Source organism: Chaetodon auriga, chromosome 1 (assembly GCF_051107435.1).
Source record: "Chaetodon auriga isolate fChaAug3 chromosome 1, fChaAug3.hap1, whole genome shotgun sequence".
Lineage (NCBI taxonomy): Eukaryota > Metazoa > Chordata > Actinopteri > Chaetodontiformes > Chaetodontidae > Chaetodon > Chaetodon auriga.
In genome coordinates, this window is record NC_135074.1 from 1459342 (window position 1) to 1482387 (window position 23046).

At 39.4% G+C, this 23046-nt stretch overlaps 1 protein-coding gene across 1 annotated transcript; it reads left to right on the forward strand.

Annotated features, from left to right (window-relative positions):
• Positions 1 to 1221: 1221 nt before the first annotated feature.
• On the forward strand, positions 1222 to 22764 carry LOC143324186 (uncharacterized). Its single transcript, XM_076736475.1, has 8 exons — positions 1222 to 1230; positions 1499 to 1566; positions 4761 to 4932; positions 10538 to 10631; positions 18947 to 19330; positions 20068 to 20190; positions 22238 to 22328; positions 22443 to 22764. Exons 1-8 carry the CDS (start codon positions 1222 to 1224, stop codon positions 22762 to 22764), a joined length of 1263 nt encoding a protein of 420 aa, XP_076592590.1.
• Positions 22765 to 23046: the final 282 nt, after the last annotated feature.

Sequence of the window (23046 nt, forward strand, 5' to 3'; positions counted from 1 at the left end):
CTTTGTGGCCCTTTCTCACTAAGGTGAGAAAGAGGACAAAAGGACATTCAATGAGGGAAACAGGATGAAGGGGGAAGTTTAAGGTGCGATTATGGTATAGTATGAACCCTGGGAAACAGGATGAGTGCACTCCTCAAATGGTCATTGTTTTAAGGGACTGATTTACCAATACTAGGTGCATGTGACAGCCAGTTGTCCTTTTTGTTGCCAAACAGTATAAAAGCTAAGACATTGTGGAGATCTACAGAGAACACTCTGCATGAGTCTTCCCTCCATGCTGCATGTATTAAAGAGACCTGATTCATCACACCGAGTCTGTAATTCTTCTGAGAATTAACTCTCAACAAGCAACAAGGAGAATTTCCCTTACAGTCCCTGCTGAGCTCCACAGTGACCAGGTGCACAACTCTTCCGTGAGGTTTGCAGGCGGCTGGGGGTGAGTAAGACAAGGACTACACCACTCCATCCTCAAAGCAACGAGCTGGTGGAATGGTTTAACCATACCCTGGCCACTCAGTTCACCATTCTCACCAGCCAACATCAGCAAGACTGGGACCACCACCTACCCCTGGTCCTGTGGTCTTACCGTACTGCTGTTCAGGAGTCCAGCCAGTGCATGCCTGCTGCTCTCATGTTCGGGAGGGAGATCCGAACACTGGTGGATCTGGTGTTCAGGGCTCCACCTGAGCCTGAGATTGCTGGAGGAAAAAAAAGAGATGGACTATTTCCACAGACTGAGGGATCGCCTGCTGGTGGTCCATGACTACACTCGCCAGGCTCAGGTCAATGCTGGACTACGGCAGAAGAGGGCGCATGACCGGGGGCAGGCCTTCACACCAGGGGACCAAGTGTGGGTATACTGCCCGGTCCGCAAGAAGGGAGTTTCCCCCAAGCTGCGCGGTCACTGGCAAGGGCCTGGTGAGGTAGTGAGCCGGCTGTCTGCATTGGTGTACTGGATACGCGTGCCTGGCACAGGACATTTAGTGGTGCTGCACCAGGACAGACTCTCGCCATATCGTCCCCTTGCTCCACCTGTTGCTGGAGAGACAAACAGCAGGAACTCCTCACGTCAAGACCAGCATGATCCTCTCCAAGATACACCTCCTGGGAGTCCCAGGCGGCCTGTTCGTCAGCGACAGCGTTCTGGACGTTTGAGGGACTTTGTGTTGGGTGATGGGCTTGTCGAGGGTGACTAACCCCTCAGGTGGGGGCTATGTAGCGATGGGAGTGGTGAGGTCAACCTAGTCATGTTATCTAACATGAGACATGAGGGGTGCTTATGAAGCCAAGTAGTGAGTTATCTATATAAAATGTTTATTTTTGTTTATTTTTTCAGCAACCCAGTGGACACGCTGTAGATGGCAGTGATGAGGAACAGGGGAGGATGAATGATGAGCCTGAAAAAAAAGGTTCACTCACTCTTTATTTCATTTGTATTGTCATAATGATTAAGACTTAGCACCACTTTGAAATACTGCTACCTATTGTCTCCTCCTAGCTGTTCCTTGATGACCACACGTACAGAGACCGCAATGGCATGGCGCAAGTTTGGACTCTGACTTCGAGGTAAGGTTGCATTTTAAGTTTTCACTTTAAAAGCTGTTGGTGTCTCTCCTCTCTGTAGGACCTCCTCGACAGCCACACGGATGACGACGATGGTGGTGATAATGGTGATAACGGCTCAACTTCTGATTCTGAGCACATGGAAGGATCATTTTTGATGCAAATCAGTCTGATTAGAGATATGAATCAAATCCTTGTTGAAGTTCAATCACTTCCTGTAAAATAAGAGCTGTTCACACTACATGCAGTTGGATAATCTTTATTATAATATATCCCAAATTTGCACAATAGAGCCATCAAACATTTTGTCCTTGTACCGTAGTTATCTCGGAATGGGCACTGGGAATGGCTGAGCAGGATTCCAAATAATGACAGTTTATCCTGATAATGCACTAATACCTCAAAACACTCATAACAACTAGTGGTTCTGAATATCGCGAAGAGCCAATGGTCAATATTTAGTCCATATTTTACGGCAGCCCCCTGACACTCCACAACTGGAATCCAGATTCTTGAATCTTCTGCCAATAGCAAGCAGTTTAATTTATGATGTCACAACATTTCATATTGCCTCTTAAAGAGGTTGGGGGTGGGGTTGCTCTTGCCTCTGCTAGCACGATGCCAAATGATTCGATCACATCTCCTACTTTAACCACATATTACAGGGGCTATAACTAGTAGGGATTGTAGGAGCCATTTCTGTGTGAGTATGTGTGTAATGTACCAAACTGGGCCAGTAGGTGTCCTCACGGTGTTGGGTAACCATTTCCATATAGGTGGGAACTTTCTGTCAGGTGTGAGGTGTTGCTAGACGGAGGAGCACACAGTTTTTCGACCGCTACGCTTTGGGCTCCGTCACGTTTGATTGTTGTATGATGACACAGTTGAATGGACTTGTGTGAGAGATCACTGAAACAGTGAGAAATAAAGAACACATAAAAAAAGGAAGAAGCAAATCCGGAAGTTTTGTTCACTATACACAAGTTATAGTCGTGCAGTAGCCAGTGTGTCAATTACCTCTAGCCTGTCCATGCAGTCCCTCAGTGGCTTCAAGTTTTAGGCTTAGCTGCTACAGGGATCCTGTTTTTTCTTCCAGGTTAATGATGACATGATGAGGTCCCCACTGTACAGAGGAGCATCTGTTACTCTTGGACAAACCATCCTACTTCTGATGGCCTTTGCTGGAACAGTGGGATTGACACAAGATGGTCTGCAAACACTTGTCCAAATTTTGATACTTATTTTACCACGAGATTGCCTCTTGCCATCCACCAAATATCTGCTCAAAAAACTTTTCAAAACAGGGGAATATGATTTTCATGTATATTGCCCCAACTGCTTTTTTGCTTTGGAAAACAATGCATGCAAGACTTGCCATCAGGTGTTTGATAAAAATGAACTAATGAAAAATGGTAACTTTTTCTTTACCTTACCCCTTGTCAGCCAACTGAAACATGTCCTAGAGACTTTAAATCTTGGGGAATTCTTTCAATACATACACTACTGCATTACTTTCAAGACTACATCTGGTGTCATTATTTCATACTTAAGTCCAGCTTCACTAACTCATTCAGTCAAAATAAAAGACTTTTAAATGCCTACCACCTTTGTAGTGTATGTATTGCTTTTATACAGATTCTATATGTATTTATCATTTATCAATATTGCTGAACCTTTGTGTTTGTCAGTACTCAAATTACTGCATTTGTTTAAAATGTTATGGTGAAACCTTGAAAATGTACAGTATTTTTCACATATGGTAACTTGATTTCCACATGTGCTCCATATGTTGCAATGTGGTAAAATGTTTGCTACTTGCGCTCCACATGTTACCACTTATTACAACATGTGGAAAGGACATTTTCCAAATGTGCTCTATATGGTAGCACATGTTACAACATGTCACATGTTCTAACAGGACACTGGGTGTGCCTCTGTGGGAAAAATACATTTAAAGTATTAGTCAGCAGCTCATCAAGCTCACGTCTGCATTTTGACCATGTGGTACCACATGTTACCACGTGGACACGTGTGAAACACATGGGAAATTCATGTGGTTTTTCTGTAAGGGAGTCGCCTCAGCTAAGCTAGACTTCTGAAAGTTAACTAGCTAGCTAACAGTATCATAAGCAGACACCTTAAGATCTAGTTACTTACCCCTGAATTTCCTTGCCGCTTCGTCATTAATTTGTTTTCCAGCTTCAGTTATTTTTTTAATCAGTTAATCTGTGGAAAGGCTTGACAAAGCAGGAAGACCAATATTTTCACTGTCTCAGGTGTTATTTCATGTTCAGGAATGCAATGGAAGATGAATCCAGAACACCCCTGCTGGTCTTTCAAAGTAATTACGTGAGGCTGACAGTCTACTGAAATTTGAATAAATCATGATCCTACGATATTTTTAAAACCATTCAGTTATTATTTACATAACAATGCAACATAAGACTAGCCAAAATCACTAAAATACACATGTAGTTATTAATAGTTATTATTGAAGTTCACAAAATTATCCCCAGGCCACACAGACTAAGAACTTATCGAAATTTACCAGTGACCTCTTTTAGTTCAATATACCCAACTTTCTGTTTAGATCAAGATTTTATGATCACTGATTTGCTGCATCATTTGCCTCTACCTTAGGGACCGTAAATGGTAAATGGACTGTATTTATATAGCACTTTTCTAGTCAAACGGCCACTCAAAACACTTTACAACACGTCTGCATTCACCCACTCCCACTCATTACAGGCTTTAAATATTGACACACCGATGGCACAGCATCGGAGCAATTTGGGGTTCAGTATCTTGCCTAAGGATACTTCAACACGCAGACTGCTGAGGCCAGAGATAAAACCACCGACCTTTTGATAAACCATTCTACCTCCAGAGCCTCAGCCTTAAACTTGTTAAAAATACAATTATGTAACCTTTTCTGTCAGCAGTTATTTGTACCCTCTGAAATTAAACAAAGATCCACAGTTATTACCTTAGGGACTATTTCTGTGTCTTACAGGGTACTTTTTAACCAGTTACACCAGCTTAAATCTGGTTGACCACTATGACTTAACTGGCCCATCTGAGTGACTGGCCTGAGGTAGCATTAGGATTGCTGCTCAGTAGAACCACCCTGATACGAGCTTGACGACCCTGGTAAACCATCAACACCTGCTTTAAATCACGTTTTTTGATTTCCCCAGTGCTCTCAATACCAGAGAGTACAGCGAACTGACGCAGGACTTCGTGGACTGGTGCCAGTGGAACTGCCTCCAGATCAATGCAGGGAAAACCAAAGAACTGGTGGTGGATTTCCGCAGACAAACACTCTGCCTCCTGACACCGGTGAACATCCAGGGAACGGACATCGAGAAGGTGACATCTTATAAGTACCTGGGTGTTCACCTGAACAATAAACTGAACTGGACTCACAACACAACCACACTTCACAAGAAAGGCCAGAGCAGACTTTATCTGCTCAAGAGACTGAGGTCGTTTGGAGTGCAGGGGGCACTCCTGAAGACCTTTTATGACACTGTGGTGGCATCAGCCATCTTTTATGGTTAGTGGTCTGCTGGGGGAGCAGCATCTCAATGGCTGACAGGAAGAGACTTGACAAACTGATCAAGAAGGCCAGCTCTGTCTTGGGATGCCCCCTCGACTCAGTGGAGGTGGTAGGAGAGAGGAGGATGATGGCTAAGCTGTCATCCATAATCGAGAACGACTCCCACCCCCTGCAGGACACTTTAACAGCATTGGAGAGCTCCTTCAGCGACAAACTGCTTCACCCAAAGTGTGTGAAGGAACGCTATCGCAGATCCTTCCTTCCTGCAGCAGTCAGACTTTACAATCAGCAGTGCTCCCAGTAGACCACACACTCACCAAGACTTTCAAACTGGCTGCATTATAATACACATCAACTGTGTTCACTTATACTGTGAAAATATTCAGCTCAGGTGAATTTCAACTTAAGGTGCAATATATCAATCTTCCAATCAGGTATATTATTACTCTTATCTGCAATATCAATATTCCAGTCAGGAGTACTATCATCCAATGTGCAAATCTCTAATTGGGTCAGTGACAAATAAGGGTTGGCAAGATGAGAAATTCAAAAACTTTTTAAAATTCTGTTTTAAAAGCATTCATCAGGTCTGTCAAAATGTACATTTTGACTTCATGTTGGTTTCATGTCATTTGAAATCACATTTGTACCATTTTTTACAAAGATCACACGGAATGTGCCTGAAAATGTCAAATGGTGTAACCGAAAAAGAATGATAAATTTTAAATATTTAATCCACCTAGAATGCACATAAATGCAGCCATAAAAATAACTACCTGATTTTAAAATATCACATGAAAATAGATTTTATAAGGATTACCTCCAAATTTAAATTTTAGGCTTTTTTAAATACATTGAGTGGGACATATACCGTAATCATCCTTTGTGTTCTAAATAATCTTTGACAAATTATGTAAAAAATGTTTAAAAACATCTTATTGCACTGCAATAGAGGGTTACTTTATATTCCACATTAATTTTTCTGTATATTGTAATATTTTCATGAAAAATACTGGTTACGCCAATTTAACCAGTTACACCACCTGACTATGTTGCTTTTATAGTCAAAGGTCACTGTTTCTTGAAAAAATTGACACTGAAAATCAAGAATGACAGTCGAATGATTCAAGCTTAATTGAACTTTATTTTTTTTAGTGTAGAAAAACAGCTTAAAAGAGACAAAAACGTGTGTGTGTGTGAGAGAGAGAGTGGGGGGGGGGGGGACTACCTTTCACATCTTTTGGCAAGGTAATTGGCCCTTGCAGCAGGATCAGCATTCATGCGTGCTCTGTGCCGAACCACTTTTTCTTTGCTTGAAAGTGGCATCTGTTGTGGGGAAAGAGGTTCTATTATGTTGTATTAATTATGAAATAGCAGGAATTTAATAAATTGTTTTTTACAGATGTAGTTTTTAATTTTTGACTAACATTTATCCTATCACTGAATTACTGAAGTTTTGTCTTTTTAAAGCTGCTGTTCATGTTCAAAGCTAGGTGTCACTGTACCCCTACTTAATTCTGCTACATTATTAAATCAATAATTAATACTTTACACTTAAAAATAGTTCCACATAGTAAGTAGTTTATATTACAACATAAATCAGCATCATAAACTACTGATATTTGATAAAATTGACCTCTAACAGAGAGGTTTGTAGGAGTCAAATGGTGTAACCGGTTACACCATTTGACATTTCAATTTAAAAGCAAATTTGACCAGCATTATTATGGACACATATGTACACACACACCCTTTGTGTGAAAATTTCAAACATAATTTTTAAAGTAAATACTCATTTTCATAATTATGAAGATAAATAAATGTTTTCCTGGGGTCATACCATTTGACATGTAAACATAAGCATACCTGACCGTACCCCAAAAATGTAAAATTATCTCAAATTTGAAAGAGAGTTACTAACCTTGGCACATGGCAGTTAATTTCATTAGGGGTCCTTCTCTGTGATGTCATTTCCTGTCACATTGTCTTCTTGCATCATATTACCAAAATAGCTCCTTGAATGGTGGTTACACCACCTTGACACTTCAGAATTTTGACTTGACGGACAAAATTCCCCAAATAAAATATAATATTCTGAACAACTGTGTTTTATTACCTTTATTTACTATTAAATAAATCTAATGTAAGATTATGCCAAACTAGTTGATAGCATGCTTTTTTGAAAATTTTAACCTTTTTAAGCAAGTTAAACTATTTGTTTAACTAAGTTTTTAGGGTTACACCACATGACATTTTTGCCATTATCCACCAAATATTCTGTCAAAATATATTAAAACCATATATTTTAGACTAGGTCTTCAAAACAAGGAATGTATGCAAGTAATATGTAAGTTTATTTTCACATTTTAACCTTTTTACATGTAAGCAAATCATGGACACAAAAAAAGCGTCACGTCCTAGACCCAATTTCCAATGTGCAATATTGGTATTTCCTCTGTGCCACGTTGTAAACTTGAAAACACTATAACACTGCATGTTGTCACCACTCCCATATTTTACATTTCTGCATACTAGGTTGCTAGTTTCTGTATTCCCCCTTTTTTAAATTGTTCATATTTTCCTATATTCCTTGTTTATATTGCTTGTTTGCTATTTAATGTCTTTTTACTGATGCCCTCTATTTTTTGCTATCCACTTTGCTGCTGTAATGCTGGATATTTCCCCACTGTGGGACTAATAAAGGAATATCTTATCTTATCTTTAAACCAACAAAAACCAGCAACCAGTATATGCTGATTTAAGCAGTGTTGTCAGCAGGGCAGTAACTGGAAATGATGTGCAAGTGCTTCTCAAAAAATATGAGCCTAATTTGTGAGGTGGTGGCACTGTAATTAAGGCCAAAAATTAGATTTGGAAAGGCAGGGCCCCTCACACCAGAAGTCCAATTGACTTGAAATCAGCTCAATGTGCTCTAGCAGCCTCATACGCCATAGAAGTCTGCCATGATTTTTATCAATAATATGAATAAAACTTGATTACCATTACTACTTGATTGTGACTCTATCAGCACCAAAATATTACAACATTGCTGGACACACATTTCTATCATAAATGAGCAAGACCAGTTGAAAAACATGGCTGTCATTAACATTTTGTAAGTGGCAGGGTTTAGTAGGAAAATGGCCATAACCTGATGATTTATCATGTCATGATGAAGCTGGCCTCATATCTTCAGGCCTTGTTTGGGGAATAGGCTTGAAGTATTTTAAATAAGGCAGCAACTGAGATGGCCCAATTGTGTGGCGCCACTGTCTGGTGACCAGCCCAATTGAAGATGTTTGCTGGGGATGTTATCAGGTGGATCATCATAGAAGAGATCATCTCAATGGGGTATACTAGATCCGCTTTTGCAATTTAATAATAAATAATCAATAATAATAATAAATAATATGCAAATAATTCCCTTCATGTGTTTTCCACGTTTGCAGTGTTTTGAATTTAAAATAAGTTCTCAATTTGTTTTTAAAAAGGTCCAGTTTACAGTTACAACATGGCCTAATGAAATGTCCCCTGCCACAACAGGGGACATTTCTATGATTTTTTCTTTTTTCTTTTTTCTTCATCTAGCTACAAAACCCCAAATAGAATAGATTCAAATGTCCAGATTAGCAAAGTTTTAGTGCTCACAAGCTGCACTGAAACAACAGAATAAATGTCCAACTTGGCACAATGTGCACTGAAACAACTGCACATGGACCATCACTTTAAGTTAACTACATGTTGTCTGCATTTATTGATGAACGCCTTCGTTCTCCCCAACTCTACTTGTTTCAGCCATTCATCAACGAAAAAGATGTAATTTAAGCTGCAAATAAAAGGCATAATTTTCTTATTGAGTCACAGAGGAACAAGGGACTGAACCCAAAAAAGCAGACTCAAAAGGCAGAGTTATAAATTTATTCAGGTCTGTGACAAACAAAATCAAAACTTATTTTAGAGTGAGGTAGGTAAGGGTCTAAGCTAAAGTAAAAAGTTAAAATAGCTAACAAATACAATCAAACAAGCATAAGGGAAATACCCACGAACGAAGGCATACTTGACATAAACGGTACAAAGGCAACCAGGTAAAGACAGAGAGGAAAAATACTGGCTTAAATACAGTGGGGAGGGAGGACTAATGAGGCACAGGTGAAAACAAATGAGGCACAGGTGACACAAATCAATAACTACAAAGATGGGAAAAGTAAAACCAAACAAAGCTAATCACGACAATAAAATGAAATATAAAAATGTAGTCATGATTTGTGAAACATATTGAGAAAGTGAGCAGCTCATATAAATGAAAGACTATAATATCCATAATTCATCAAGCGTATTTCTTCTACAAAGCCTTGTTACAGAACTGATAATAGGGAGAAACAGGGAGAGAAAAAGAAAGGGGGAGAGACATTTGATGTTCCTTTACCGAAGCATTGCCATAAAATAAGTAAATAAATAAAAAACTTGTTATACATACACATAAATAAAAAAGTACATATAGATACATACAAATGCCAACCATCACTGAATGCATCTCACACACCTATATTTTCAAGCAAGGACGAATACCACATGTTCAACTAATTCTGTTGATGTGATGAACTGAATGACAAACTGACTTCACTATGTCTAAAAAGGTGCAGTATGCAATTTCTTACCACTAGGTGGTGTCATCAGCACAAACTCTGTAAACACAAAAACTGCATACACACACACTACATAATATGCTCCACCCAGCCACTGTTAGTTGTCAGCCACCAATGGAAAACCATTTATTTTATGATGGAAACAGTTGATTTTATTCTCCTGATGGATTATTTTGTCTCTGAGCTTCAGTTTGAAAATATGACGAAATGGCTCAGCTACATGGTTTGGCTATTTTCAGATCTGGAAATCCCAGCAGCCTAATGACAACAGTGGATTAACTGGTTGGATATTGATTAACAACTCGCTGAACCTCCGGCACTGTGTTATAGTTATTTGCACACTTGATCATGCCATTTACTATATTTTGCACCTTGAATGAACTCAGGTACATAAACAGGCAAATACATCATAAGTATTTACATTCAATTCTGAGTGACTTGCAGTAGGTTCGCCTAGTCCTGTTTGTTTTGTTGCTGTTGCTGTTACCTATTAGTGTTCTTATTTATGTTTGTGTAACAGTATAGAGATCTGTGGGTCTCCATGCCTAATTGGCAACACTGTAGCCAACCACGGGAGGCGCACCAACCTATAAAAGGGGTGATTCCCACCTGCTAGTTCTCTCTCTCACTGCTCCCCAACTGGTGACGGCACTTCCGGGCCAGACTTTTTGCTGTGGACAGGTAATGTGGCTTGTCTGCTCACCTGTTGCTTTCTGTTTATCTGTATTTGTGTTGGTATAACCCCACTAATTCCTTTTTTCTCTTTTAGTTGCTGAGGTCCGGTGGTGGTGCTGGTGATCTGGTGGCGGGATCCCCCCTTTCTCGTGTGCTGTGCTCCCCTGGGTTCTGGGTTTCCTCACAGAGTGTGTGCGTGTGTGTCTGTCACGAGTGTCTGGGTGCTTATATTTTTGGTTGGGTTTCTCTGCACCAATCATTAGCTTTAAATTAGTTCCCCTCTTTATTTGGCCCTGTGTGAATGGTGTTGTTGGCAACAATTCAGTCAGATTTACCAGATTTACAAAAACCTTCCTAATCCGTCCCCGCTCATCACCACATTTGCATGTCCACTTAGTATTTTATTGGCATTCAGACTACATTGGAAAAGTGCTCCAACACAATCAGCAAACATTTAAAAGCATGAAAACCATTTTTTTGTTTGTTTGTTTGTTTTTTGTTTTTGGCACTTATGTAATGTAGAATATGGAATTTACTTCCTGTCACTGTGAGTAATTGCACTCCCAGTTACAAGTTTTTACACCAGAGTTTAAATGCAGTCCTCTTCGGGTTTTATTTTATCACTTGTATATGCAGTACCACAATGCAACAATCATTTAACATTACAGTAAATCAAATTCACTTGCAAAAATGGTTACCACTACACAGGCAAAAATCACAAAAACTGCTCATGATAACAAATGTTGCTTGAAAAAGTATCAATTTATGAAAACTGTTTACTCATAATTTTGAGTCACGACCAAGCAGCACTATAATAGAAGTAAATAAATAAAATAGTGTATTCAGTGCATCCATCCACCATGGCAGTGCTGCTTTTTCACCAACACTGAATAGAGTTTTACAATTCTAATATATTTTCAGTGGTTGGGTCAAACAAACTTGACCTTCACCCAGGAGACCAGGGTTTGTGTCCCATGAGACAGCAAAAGTTAAACCATAAGTGAATGATCTATCCCTATAGCTCACCAAACAGTTTTGATGCCTAAATGTAATTAAGTAATTTTGGTGCCTAACAGACCTAACAGAACCTGTTCAGCCTGCCACAGTCAATAATCAGCTGCCATTTGCCATTTAGCTTCAGTACTGGTCAGACTGTTGCTCAATATGTACTGTTAGAGGGTCTGATGATTCCTTTTTCCAACAGATTGTCTGTAATTTCCTTTATGGGTTCATAAGATACCAGCGTCACATATAGGATGTGGGTACATAAGACCCACTGGGAATGTGCGCTGAATGTGTGGTGGTAACCTGAATCTGTGACGATGGGCATTTGGTATTTAAGAAGAATATTGCAGAACTGTCTGTGTTACTTGTCACTTTGCAAGCCATCGGCTTCTGCCAGCACCTGTATATTTGAGATGTGTTGGGACCTCTGCATGTGGGTGAACTAAGAGAGGCCTCAATGTCAAAGCAAAAGTCTGTACAATAAAATGGATAAAAGAATCAATGCACATCACGCCACATCGCCTTTCTGCTATAATGTCAAGTTGCTGTAGTAGATGTCTCGTTCCTAATCAAACATTTGTATTTTATGTAGCCTCAGCAACAGTCCCCCAAATTGCATGCGTATAGGCTGTCTTGTGTTACACTGTACACATCTGAATCCTGAGAAAGATCCATGCAACCAGTGATCTCACCTTGCTGGCAGAGGGAAGATACGATTACATGTTTTCTTCAAGAAAGCGAAGTATAACTTTTACAACCTGTTCTCTTTCAATGAAGTCAACTCTCACTGTTTTCCCTGATGCCTTAAAAGGACCAGTCTGCCCTTAAACCCGTTGACAAGAAGCAGGTGTCTGGGCAGAGACAGATGAGTACCAGTGTGTTTTCGATTAGATTAGATTCAACTTTATTGTCATTGTCAGAGTGCAGCACAGAGACAATGAAAGGCAGTTGAGCATCTAACCAGATGTGCAAATAGTCATAAGCTTCATTGTTGTGTAAGCTTTACTGTATTATTGTGAATTTAACAACCTGTTAATTTCAAGTCCTGTCGCAGCTTTCTAGAGTACCTCAATCATTGTGCTTGCTGTTTGTTTCTGTGTGCATAACACATTACATTAATTGTGTTTTCTCACACCATTGGGTTGTGTTTGTATTAGTTTCTGCCAGTGTGTGTAAAGCCAGCTCGGTGCACTTCAATTAAAAGACCAGTACCACAGCTGACAAATCCAAGTTAGCATGCTGGATTATAAAGGGACAGCTACTGTGTCTTTCTGCAGCAGTTAGAATCTCCTCTGCTTCGTTTTTAGTGCCTTTGCCTCTGTCTTACTAACCCACATACATAGACATCCATGTTTCTTTACATGCTCACACATACTTAAATAAGAAGAAGAAGAAGAATCGGGGTCACACACATGCGAACACTGCACACTGCACACGAGGTGAAATTTGACTTCCGCCTTTAACCCATCCTGGTCGTCCCTCCTCCGCGGCAGACCAGGAGCGGTGGGCAGCCAGACCGGCGCCCGCCCATCTTCGCTGTCACCATTGGTCAGGTGGTGATCTTCTTGCATGTTTTTAGTGGGGGTATATTTTTACGGAGGATACTCCAGGTGAACACGGGGAGAACATGCAAACTCCACACAGAAAGGCCCTCCTCGAGCAGCAGGCACCGAAGGCATGGTGGAGGACACACCCGGTGCCCGCAGCGAGGACTTTCTTGCTGTGAGGCGACAGTGTTGCCACCGTGCCACCGTGCCACCAATGCATTGTGTGGTAGTGTGACTCAGCTTGGCTTCACACCTTCTTTCTTTTTTCTTTTTTTATTGGTGTAAAAACAAAACGGTAATGACTTTACAGATACAATAGAAATGGGGATAAAATACACCAGGACAAATTAAAAATGGGGTGATGTACAGAACTCCACTTGAAACATTTAGAAACCCAAACAAATGAGGATGAAATAACAGTCACAATAATTATTCTAATAATAATCATCATCAACATCATGCAGTTACTGTGGTTTAGATGAGGGATGAAAATTGAATATCCAACAACAGCTGAAACTTTTGTATCCAGAGGTACCATCACTCGTGTGGAGATCAAGGTTGGAGTAAATGGTGTTGACAACATCTGTGAGGGTTTCAGGACACACTCTGCTTTAATGTGGTCAATGGGAGCTCCATTCTCTAAAGTTTCTTCTTTGATGCACTTATCAAAGCCAAGTTGTTTCATAGCTTGGGCTTTTTCAGGTGTGTAGTTGAGATCAAAATGAAGGCCAAGTTCAAAGATGAGTGTCATGGATCGGAACATCAGTAACTTTTTAAAATTCTCAATACCATTATTCTGTCTATGAATCTGTTACCATAGGGCAGAACCTTAATTTTACCATCAGTCTGTCGTTAGCCCCTTCCATAAGGACATCCGGTAGCTGGCCTGTGGACGGCTGCTGGATGTAAGTATGGGCTCTTACGGATATAATGAAATATGAAAATACTGGACCTCTGGTCCATTAGTTGAATCAACATAAAGTTTTAAGGCAGCCAGGTAACTTTTTCAGTAGAAGTTGATCTCACTAACAATCTTAAGTTTGATCAATACCTTCAAATCACATTATTTGTCAGGTTAACTAAATCACTTATTTTCTAAAATGACGTGGAATACATAAAGAAATCACGTTTTTTTTTTAATACAAATAACATGTATTTGACCACAAAACTATAGATTCATAATACTATATAAATGTAATTAATAGCATAACAGTTTTTATAGGTGCTCCAACAGTTGCACTCCAAAAGTGGTGAACATTTTTCAGAAGTATCTGAATCTTTGACCCCCAGGAGAGTTGGCGTGCTGCCAATGGAGAGCAGGATACAAAACATCATGGAGAAGGACACAATGGTAGTGAACAGGAGACCCCAAGAGAGGCTGCAGAAGTAACAGGAACACTCAACAGATTGTTGTTCACACTTGTGAACATGAAAAACATGTCTTGGCCACAGAAATCAGAGTTACATGAACTGCTCTGATTTAACTGAGGAGTTGACTACATTGAAGCTTAATCTTTGAAGTTGGCCCGATGATTTGGATACTTTTAGTTGGACAGACTAAGGAAAGAGTTGATGTAACAAAAAACCCAAATTCATTTTAACAGTGCATGAACTGCGCTGGTTAACAGTATTAACTGCCCTGGTTGACAGCATGAATTGCGTTGATTAATAGGTGGAACTGATGTGTTGAGAAAATTAGTGGTGTAGACAAACAGAGAACATGTGTCTGCATTTCAGTGTCTGTTGATTGATCTCTCTAACACATCAGCTTTAACTTGTTTATTGTGACATTCACTGCTTCTCATATAAAGAATAATTTGAGTGCAAACAACAGATGCAAGCAGATTCAAATATGTCCTCCTCAGTCTTTCAGTGACACAGAGGTTATTTACCCCTCCACACCTCTGCTATAAAAATGAAATGTGTTATCAACCAAGGTGTGCAGGCAATTGACCGATGAGTCACATACTCTTACAAACAGAAAAGACAAGGTTACTGCAAAGCTGTCTAAACAGTAACCAAGAAACAAGGTCAAAGACCTGAAATTTAACTACCTGAACTCTGTTTTAAAGGCTCTGCATCATGTGTAGAATGTACAAATACATGAAAACTCACAGAGGACAATGATATCATTGTACAGCTTGGCAACATTTTCCTCAATATATAAGCACATAATATCTTATCATGTAAACTCTGCATGCTTATTATGACAGGCTGTCATAGTCAGTATTGAGAGTAAGAGCAGAGCAATGAAATGATCTGCAGGCTCCTCCCCATGAACTTTGGAAAGCTTTTTGTTGTCTTCATCTTTCTCTCTGCTCACCAGTCAGACTCTCCCTCTTTCTCATCTCAGCCAGAGACAGAACATCATATAAGTGAGTAATACTAACTCTATATGTAGACCTAATTTTATGGTAGAATGTAAGAAATGAAAACACACACATCAATAAAGCAATGTAATGATTCAAATGATAAGCTTTGGTTGATATGTGGTTGGTAAAAAAAAAAATATTTACTTTAACCTTTTTGTTTTTTGTACTTTTTGTAAAAGAGATTCTTGTGAAGGGTAAAGTTGTGGGGTCATGTGCTTTGCAGACATTTACACGTGAAAATTTGAGAACACTTTATAATACGTCCCGCAACTTCCAGCATAATTCTTCCCAATTTACAGCATAATTTATTGTATCAATGGTGTATCAGTACAGGACATACCACTAGGTGCAAAGGAACAAGATGAGAAGTTAGGGAATAAAGGGGTAACAATGTGAGAACTAATATTGTAGGTATTTGTATACTGTACTCCATGACATTAGAATAGGTACCAAGGTAAGAATTACCTTCAGCAATTACAACATGTGAGTACAGCAACAATGTACTATTTGGAAGGACTGATTGAGTTTGATTATGGAGGTTGCATGTTCTCCCTGTGCCTCCGTTAGTTTTCTACAAGCTTATGTTACCCTGTAATTGCAAACATTAACATCAATAGCCAATGGCATTCATGTAGCTGTTTTTTAAGATCCACAACATGTTGGCACACCTAATGTTAACTTGATAGCATTAAATTAAATAATGTAACAAAAAACTTCTAAATATTGCTTTGATTTGTTATTTCTATACCCAAGACATTACATCAGCTTCATTGTATCAGTAAATTGAAGTGAGCTTAGCTATTGGTCAATGATTAGCTTTAAAGCTTGTCGTGGAATGTGAAGGCCGAATGTACAAACCACAACAGGCCAGAAACAGTCAAATTCAGCTGTCCGATTGTTTCAAAGAATCTTCTTAGAAAAATGCTCAATAAGGATCTGTAGGAGTCAGAGTCCGAGAAGCAAAAATACTTTATTGCCAGCAACAAAGGGGGAAAAACATTCAGAAACACACAGCGTGCAATTCTGAAGAAGTCCAACTTACAACGGTCAGTGCTCCGTCTTTTATACAGTTCAGCTCAGGGTTTACCACGCCCTTGGGGCATCTTCTCTTTTTTTCTAAGGTTCTTCTATTTTTACACCATTATGTTATCTTTTGGCCGCTATTCTGCCCTATCTTTCCCAAACTTGTATTGATACATTAAAGGTGCATCTTGAGGATGCTCTCTTTTTATTTTCTTTCTATTCTTTTGACATTACACCATTAGCTTCTGATCGTCCTGGGCTCTATTTTTTAAAAATGTTACCAAGTTACAATTTATTGCCATAGTTGCATATAAAGTATAAAGGCATATCACACAATCACACTATCTTTAAGTGCACTTTGAGATTATATTAAAACATAGTAAAAGTATATTGAATCATCATTGAATCAACATTCATTGAATCATAGTGTGATTATAAGAACATTCAACCTTTCAGTGATTACAATAAACACTCAAACATGAATTTAAAGATGAATACAGTAAGGTTATATAAGGACACACAGGGTTTTGTAAGGTCACAAACAACACCTGCAAAGACACCTGCAAAGACATCTGCAAGGCCATGGAAAGCTCCAAAGAGCCATGATACAGGCACCCTGCTCTCGTGATCTCTGCTGTACAGTTTCATCCTCCATGATCACTGCACAGTATTCCCCCTCTTATCTCTGCAGAACATCATCTTGACCTTTTTATGTGCTTCTTCTTCATTTCTCTACTTCTCCTGTACTCACAAGCAAATGAGCTATCAAATTTCTACTACAATATCATGTTCAACAAATCTGCTACTATTATCTACCATTGGTTACAGAGTTTCTCTCAATTCTTCACATATCTGTTGGAAAAAATTATACTACAAGCTATAATGCTGATACATGAAAAATTAGGAAAATTTGTCATGGGACTATTAGCTTTTAATAATTACATGTGAGATTATTTAATCCCACTATATTATAGCACATTTTAGCTTTATGAATATGACCATCTGGGAACCTTTTCCAAAGTTTCTCTGAAGTTTTTTTTGTTTTGTTTTTTTTAGCAAACCTATACATAACATTCAGTGAACCTTGAGAATTATGTGCCCTGTAATAATGCACTTAGTTAAAAAATAAATACAGTATTACTTTGTTTTTTTAATTCACAGATTATTACCCCAATAGTCCCTAATTTTTTATCTTGTTCAGATAATACAAATAATTGTACAAGTAAATACAATGTATTTTGGGAAAATTTACACTATACATCCTATAAAGTGTTACAGAGAACTTAGCAAAAAGAGGGGCATAATGTACTTGAGGTGGAACTGAAGAATTCTGTTTTGAAACTAAATTTGTACTTTTTCTATTGTTAACTTTTTTTTTCCCCACACATATTTACAGATTCTTCGACACAAGGATAAATCTTACTCAGATTTACAGACTCTTACACATTCCCAGATCAGTAAACACAACTCTCCACAAATATTTGAAGAAATTGCAAATTCAAAGATTTATTTATCCTTTGTAATGTTCAGTTTAAACGCATGCGTGTGCATTGTAGTGATGTATATATATTAGAAATCCTAAAATAATGAATGTGTTTATCATAGGTCAAAAATGGCAACAACTTACAAAGATTTTGTTTAATTTACAGTATTCACCAAAACAGATGACACTTAACAGCAATTATTTTGATGGTTTACCATTTATTAGAAATACCTGAAAGTGGTTAACTAAAGCAACTAAGGTTAATTTTAATAACTATATTTTAATGTATGTATACTTGACATTAAACAAGCAGTTTAACTGTAAGTGTTCCTATTTTAAGCATAATGATAGTCATTTTATGTAGAACACATCATGCAAATAACCATGTGCCAGTACCAGTGTGCATGTGGTAAAATACAGTACAGTACTGGGGGTGTGTCAATTAAATGCAACATCACTGTAAACTTAAGTCCTGCATCAAAGACTGAGAGTGTCAGCAGTACACAGTGATCTATCAGGATCTTAAACTGTGAGGAGCTCACTGATGTAGTCTGCTGCAAGGCTGTGAAGTAATTTTAAAATGTTCAGTTATACAGTTTACAGACAGCCAGTGGAAAGGTGTTATTCTGGAGATGATCTGTGTCCACACTGTTAACCAAGGACGGGTTGAATTTAGGGCAACTGGACTTGGTTGTAGATATTTGAAAGCGTTTTACCTCTTATCCAAGAGGCTTCTTAGGTTCTAACTGACTGGTGGGGAGTCCCAGATTTTTATTCTCTATCAAATTATATGATGGTTAAACTATATGATGGTTTGTAAGAGGAGTTGAAGGAGGTACTGATTTTTTTCAGTCAGTACAAATTACTCCACTTTCCTCAAGTCAATGCTGAAATGAAAATGTTGAAATAACAGTGATTTCTGACAATAATGCTTCATTCTGTATAGATATGTTTGATGCCTGGATCTTACTCTCTCCCCTCCTGTTAGGTAGGTTAAGGCATCATTCAGACACATTTAGAACTGAATTATGTGGTCAATTCATCTAAACCTGTCACTTTCACAATATCTGCAGGGGCGAGGGCGTTTATGATCCACAACACCCAGCACAGCCTGTGTCTGGAGGAGTCAGCAGTTACAGATGAAGTTCTACTGAAGAAGTGCAACTTGGACTCACAGTCCCAGCAGTGGATTTGGATCAATCAGGGCATGCTGATGTGTGTTGCATCATCCAGATGTTTGTCAGCAATGCAGAGAGAGCCTCTCAATACTCAGTCCTGCCAGGGGCCAAAGGTGGATGCTGCAGGGTTAATGTGGGACTGTGACAGGGACAGATTGATCAGCAGGAACACATCAATGCTGCTATCAATAGATGGCCAGCATCTGATTCTCACACATGACAACAAACACTCTGAGTGGAGATCTCTAGATGAAGGGGACATCTGCCAGGAAAAACTCAGTAAGTCAGTGAGGATTATAGGAAGAGAAAGTTTGTTTTCTGCACTGATAGGTGCGGATAGGTACTGAATTTAAATTTGATTTCTATATTCCACATTCTATTTATTTGTATTAAAAAGGTTCCAAACTGAGTATTTACATAGAAGAAATCTTGGAAGAAGTACTCCAACCTTTAACTTAATTCTGCAATAACTGATTTTTTTGTGTAGTTATTTTCTGCAGAAACTAGTAGCCAACCCTAACTGACATATCATCAGCACTTATTAAGTTGCTTGTGTAACTCTCTTTTTGGTCTTTATCAATTCCTGAGGGAGCTATTGGTTCTTCAGCTGCTAAATGCACCACTATGTTCACCAGCAAGTCTCTGTCTGTGTCTTCCTGCTGTTTGCTGCTGAGCAGACAGTGTACATTGGGTTTTAGAGCTTTTTCTCTGAAAACAGCTGCCTGCTGCTGCTGAAAATGATGCTGTGAGAGTGAACCAAGTCGGCAACTGAAAAAAGTCTCAAATTTGCTAACTTTCCCGGAATACAGAAATGATAGTGTTTTTCACAATATTAAACTGAGGCTGTTTTAGCAGAAACTGTAAAGAAACTTCTGTAAATGCAGCACATTTACATGAGTGACATTTTGCAAATGATCATTGAATTGACCTGGTTGAACAAAGGGTCTGGAAAGACCAATGATAATAAAGGTAAATTTAGTGTTTGCATTTTATTTGTGTGTTTGTTCTTCCTCCAGGATCCAGAAGGGCCTCTGATGATCTTGAAGACTTTGAGGCTGCAGAGGAGCAGACAGGTGAGCTGGCAGCCATGACGGAGGAGCAGAGAGAGTACCTACGCTGGTACTATCGCACAGAGGACCGTAAGTGCTGCTGCTCGTAAGCCAAATGAAAATGTAGTGTGTCACAAATCACTCTCATCACTCCAGAGTAGATAGGTAACAGGTGATAGTATCAGGATTGGGTATGAAAGAGACATCCTCGATGTGCAGTCATTCACAAGCAAGGATGGGGCAAGGGCCATCACTTTGTGAAACACATGACTAACACAAGATAAAAGGATTTCACTGCATGGGCTTGTGTACATTTCGTAAAAACACTTTGTTGCTGATAAACACAGTTAGTTTGCAAGTGATTCCAGTGGGTACCAAAATTTTCGGAATCAGGGTTGTAGTTTGAAAACACTTGTAATACAGCTTGAAATTCAGCTTGTCAACTAAGTTTTCCAGTCAGGTGTCTTCCCATCATTGTGGCGTGTCAAGCCATAATGGACTCATCACTGGCCCCTGAGGCTAAAGGGCAGAAATCAAGAATGGGGACCTGTTTTTTCCCTCCTATGGCCACAAAGGACAACAATGAGCCCATTCCACATTTGAAAACAAACCTCAACACCAAGGGGAGATTTAAGCTCCATCAGAACTGTTTCTGTGACGAATGCCTTGTCACATGACAAAGGTGGCACATGGTGAAGCTGACACTCAGTCTTTCATACATCGCCGGTTCAGGACACATAGTTCCCCACTGTTTCTGTGGTGAGTGCACGCACCACATTGGACTAAAGGTTTAAACATCATATACACATTTCCTACAAAAGTATAAAAGAATTACACTACACATCAGGCTAGTTATCTTCAGTTTCTTTATTCACTCATGGGTTACCAGTGCTGCTGCTGCCATGCTGGTGCTCTCTTCCTCTGTGCCTGGGTGGAACCAGAGCAGCTGAAGCAGCCGTCTTATATGGTGGGGAAATGTTGCTGGCCATACCATGTTCCTCTGAGTGGAGGGGAGATTTGGGGTCAGAAGGAATATCAAGTTGTGTGGTGGTCAAATAGAGTCAGGTACAATGAGTTTTTTTTTTTTTTTTGCTGTGATGATTTGGGTGTTGTATTGTGTTAGTGGGGTTAAGGTGGAACCTGTTTATGAATGTGTGGTGGCCAGAAATAGCAGTTTTAGGTGCTAATTGGAAATTGGTTGGGCTTGGGGAGGGGCTTAGTCCTTTTAATGCTCTGACCAACAAAGCACTCGAGGGAAAGGTGAAGGGATGCCACACAGTGAACTGTGAAGAGTGCTGCGGTGCCGCACGGGTCAGTTTTTCTTGTTTTTTTTTTTCACTGTAAATAAAAGCACGGCTCTTCTTCGCCACCATTTAATTTCCACTTTAAAGAGTAAAACATGTAGAAATGATAATATAGGCTCCACAAGAAATGTGAATCAGTATACTTCACAAGCCAATCGCATGTTTCTGGGCATGCTCTGGGACATGCTGTTTCAGAAATGACATGTAAGTGATATGAGATAAGGATAAGATTCATTTCTGAACCAAGTTTGCTGAAAATCTGTTCTACAGTTTAATCTGTAATGTTTAATCTCCCTGACAGATTTTGGCAGATTTTCCTTTCACAAACAGACTGACTAAAAAGTTACATAAATTACAGTGCTACATAAGCCATTTGTGAATACAGTCACATGATCAGTACAGCAAATCACACAAGCACCATGTGACTGTTCAAGGTACCTTTATCCAAGATCAAAAACAAGCTCTCCAACAGTGTTGATGTGCCAGCTACTATGATATGCACAGACGAAGAATGATCACACACCTGATCAAGTGTTCTCATGCCACAGCAGTCTGGTTTATATCAAAGCATTCCAGGTAGTATATTCAGGTTTCTGAAAACAGGATAAGATTTTTAACATGTGCAAAACATAGCCACAATCCTCCAAAAACCTGACCGTAACCAGGATCCTCCAAAAACCTAATTATAAGCAGGATAGGTGTATGTGCACAAACTGCCTCCTGCAGCCAAAAGCTGTTGTTTTATGTTATTTATTGTAAAGCACTGTATTCATTTTATTATACTTTATTATGAGCTGTATGGTTACCAGAGTGTTTTCCTCTTCCCGATGAAGCAACCACGTGGAAGTTTGTGCTGCTGGGGTTGGCCTTTGTCTGCCTTCTTGTTGGCTTTCTGCTGCTGGGAATGGGAGCTATGGCCAATAAGTATGACCTGAAATAATATGATGACATTTTCATAGCAACACTTGTAGAAAAATATATAATACTGACATTTTAAAGGCTGCTGAGTGACATGGTTGCTATATTTTTTTCATTCAGGAACAGGAAGAAGATTGCAAAGTACAAGGCAGCAGCTGCTGTGGCTCAGAAGACTGAAGGTGAGGAGCTGCTGGTCATTTCACCAGTCAGAGACAACAGTGGCAGCATACCATCACCATCACTGGACAGTCTGCTGGAGGGAAAGAAACCCTCCCCATCCAATGGGGAGATGACTGAGCTCAAAGCAGGAAATATAGTGGTCACATGGAAAGATGGCAATGCCTCCTGCTTGTACTCAGATCCCACAGCAGAGGAGGAGAAACAGGAGCAGGTGTCAACTGCTGAGTTGGAGGATGATGAGACAATGAAGACAACTGGGTGAAAGATTCAGATTACAAATATAGGTGTGAATAATGTCTCCATGCTCCTCTATAGAGTTGTTTACAAAGACTTATCAGTTTTAATCGCACACAGTTCAGCCCTTCACCACCCACTGCTCAGGATGCTAGCAGCACATGCAACTTGTAAAACTGCATAAATTCACAGCAGTCTGACAGTTTAGCAGATTAATCAGCACTTCAAAAAGTTATGTCCAAATTCACTGCAAAGATCGAAAAACAATCCATTAGTTTGAATGTAGGCAGAATGTTGAATACACCAGATA

Excerpts from the sequence above, each read along its gene's own strand:
- LOC143324186 (XM_076736475.1), top strand. Across the intron at positions 19,331-20,067 it reads CATCTGCCAGGAAAAACTCA|GATCCAGAAGGGCCTCTGAT; the intron begins GTAAGTCAGTGA and ends TTCTTCCTCCAG. Across the intron at positions 20,191-22,237 it reads GTACTATCGCACAGAGGACC|CAACCACGTGGAAGTTTGTG; the intron begins GTAAGTGCTGCT and ends TTCCCGATGAAG.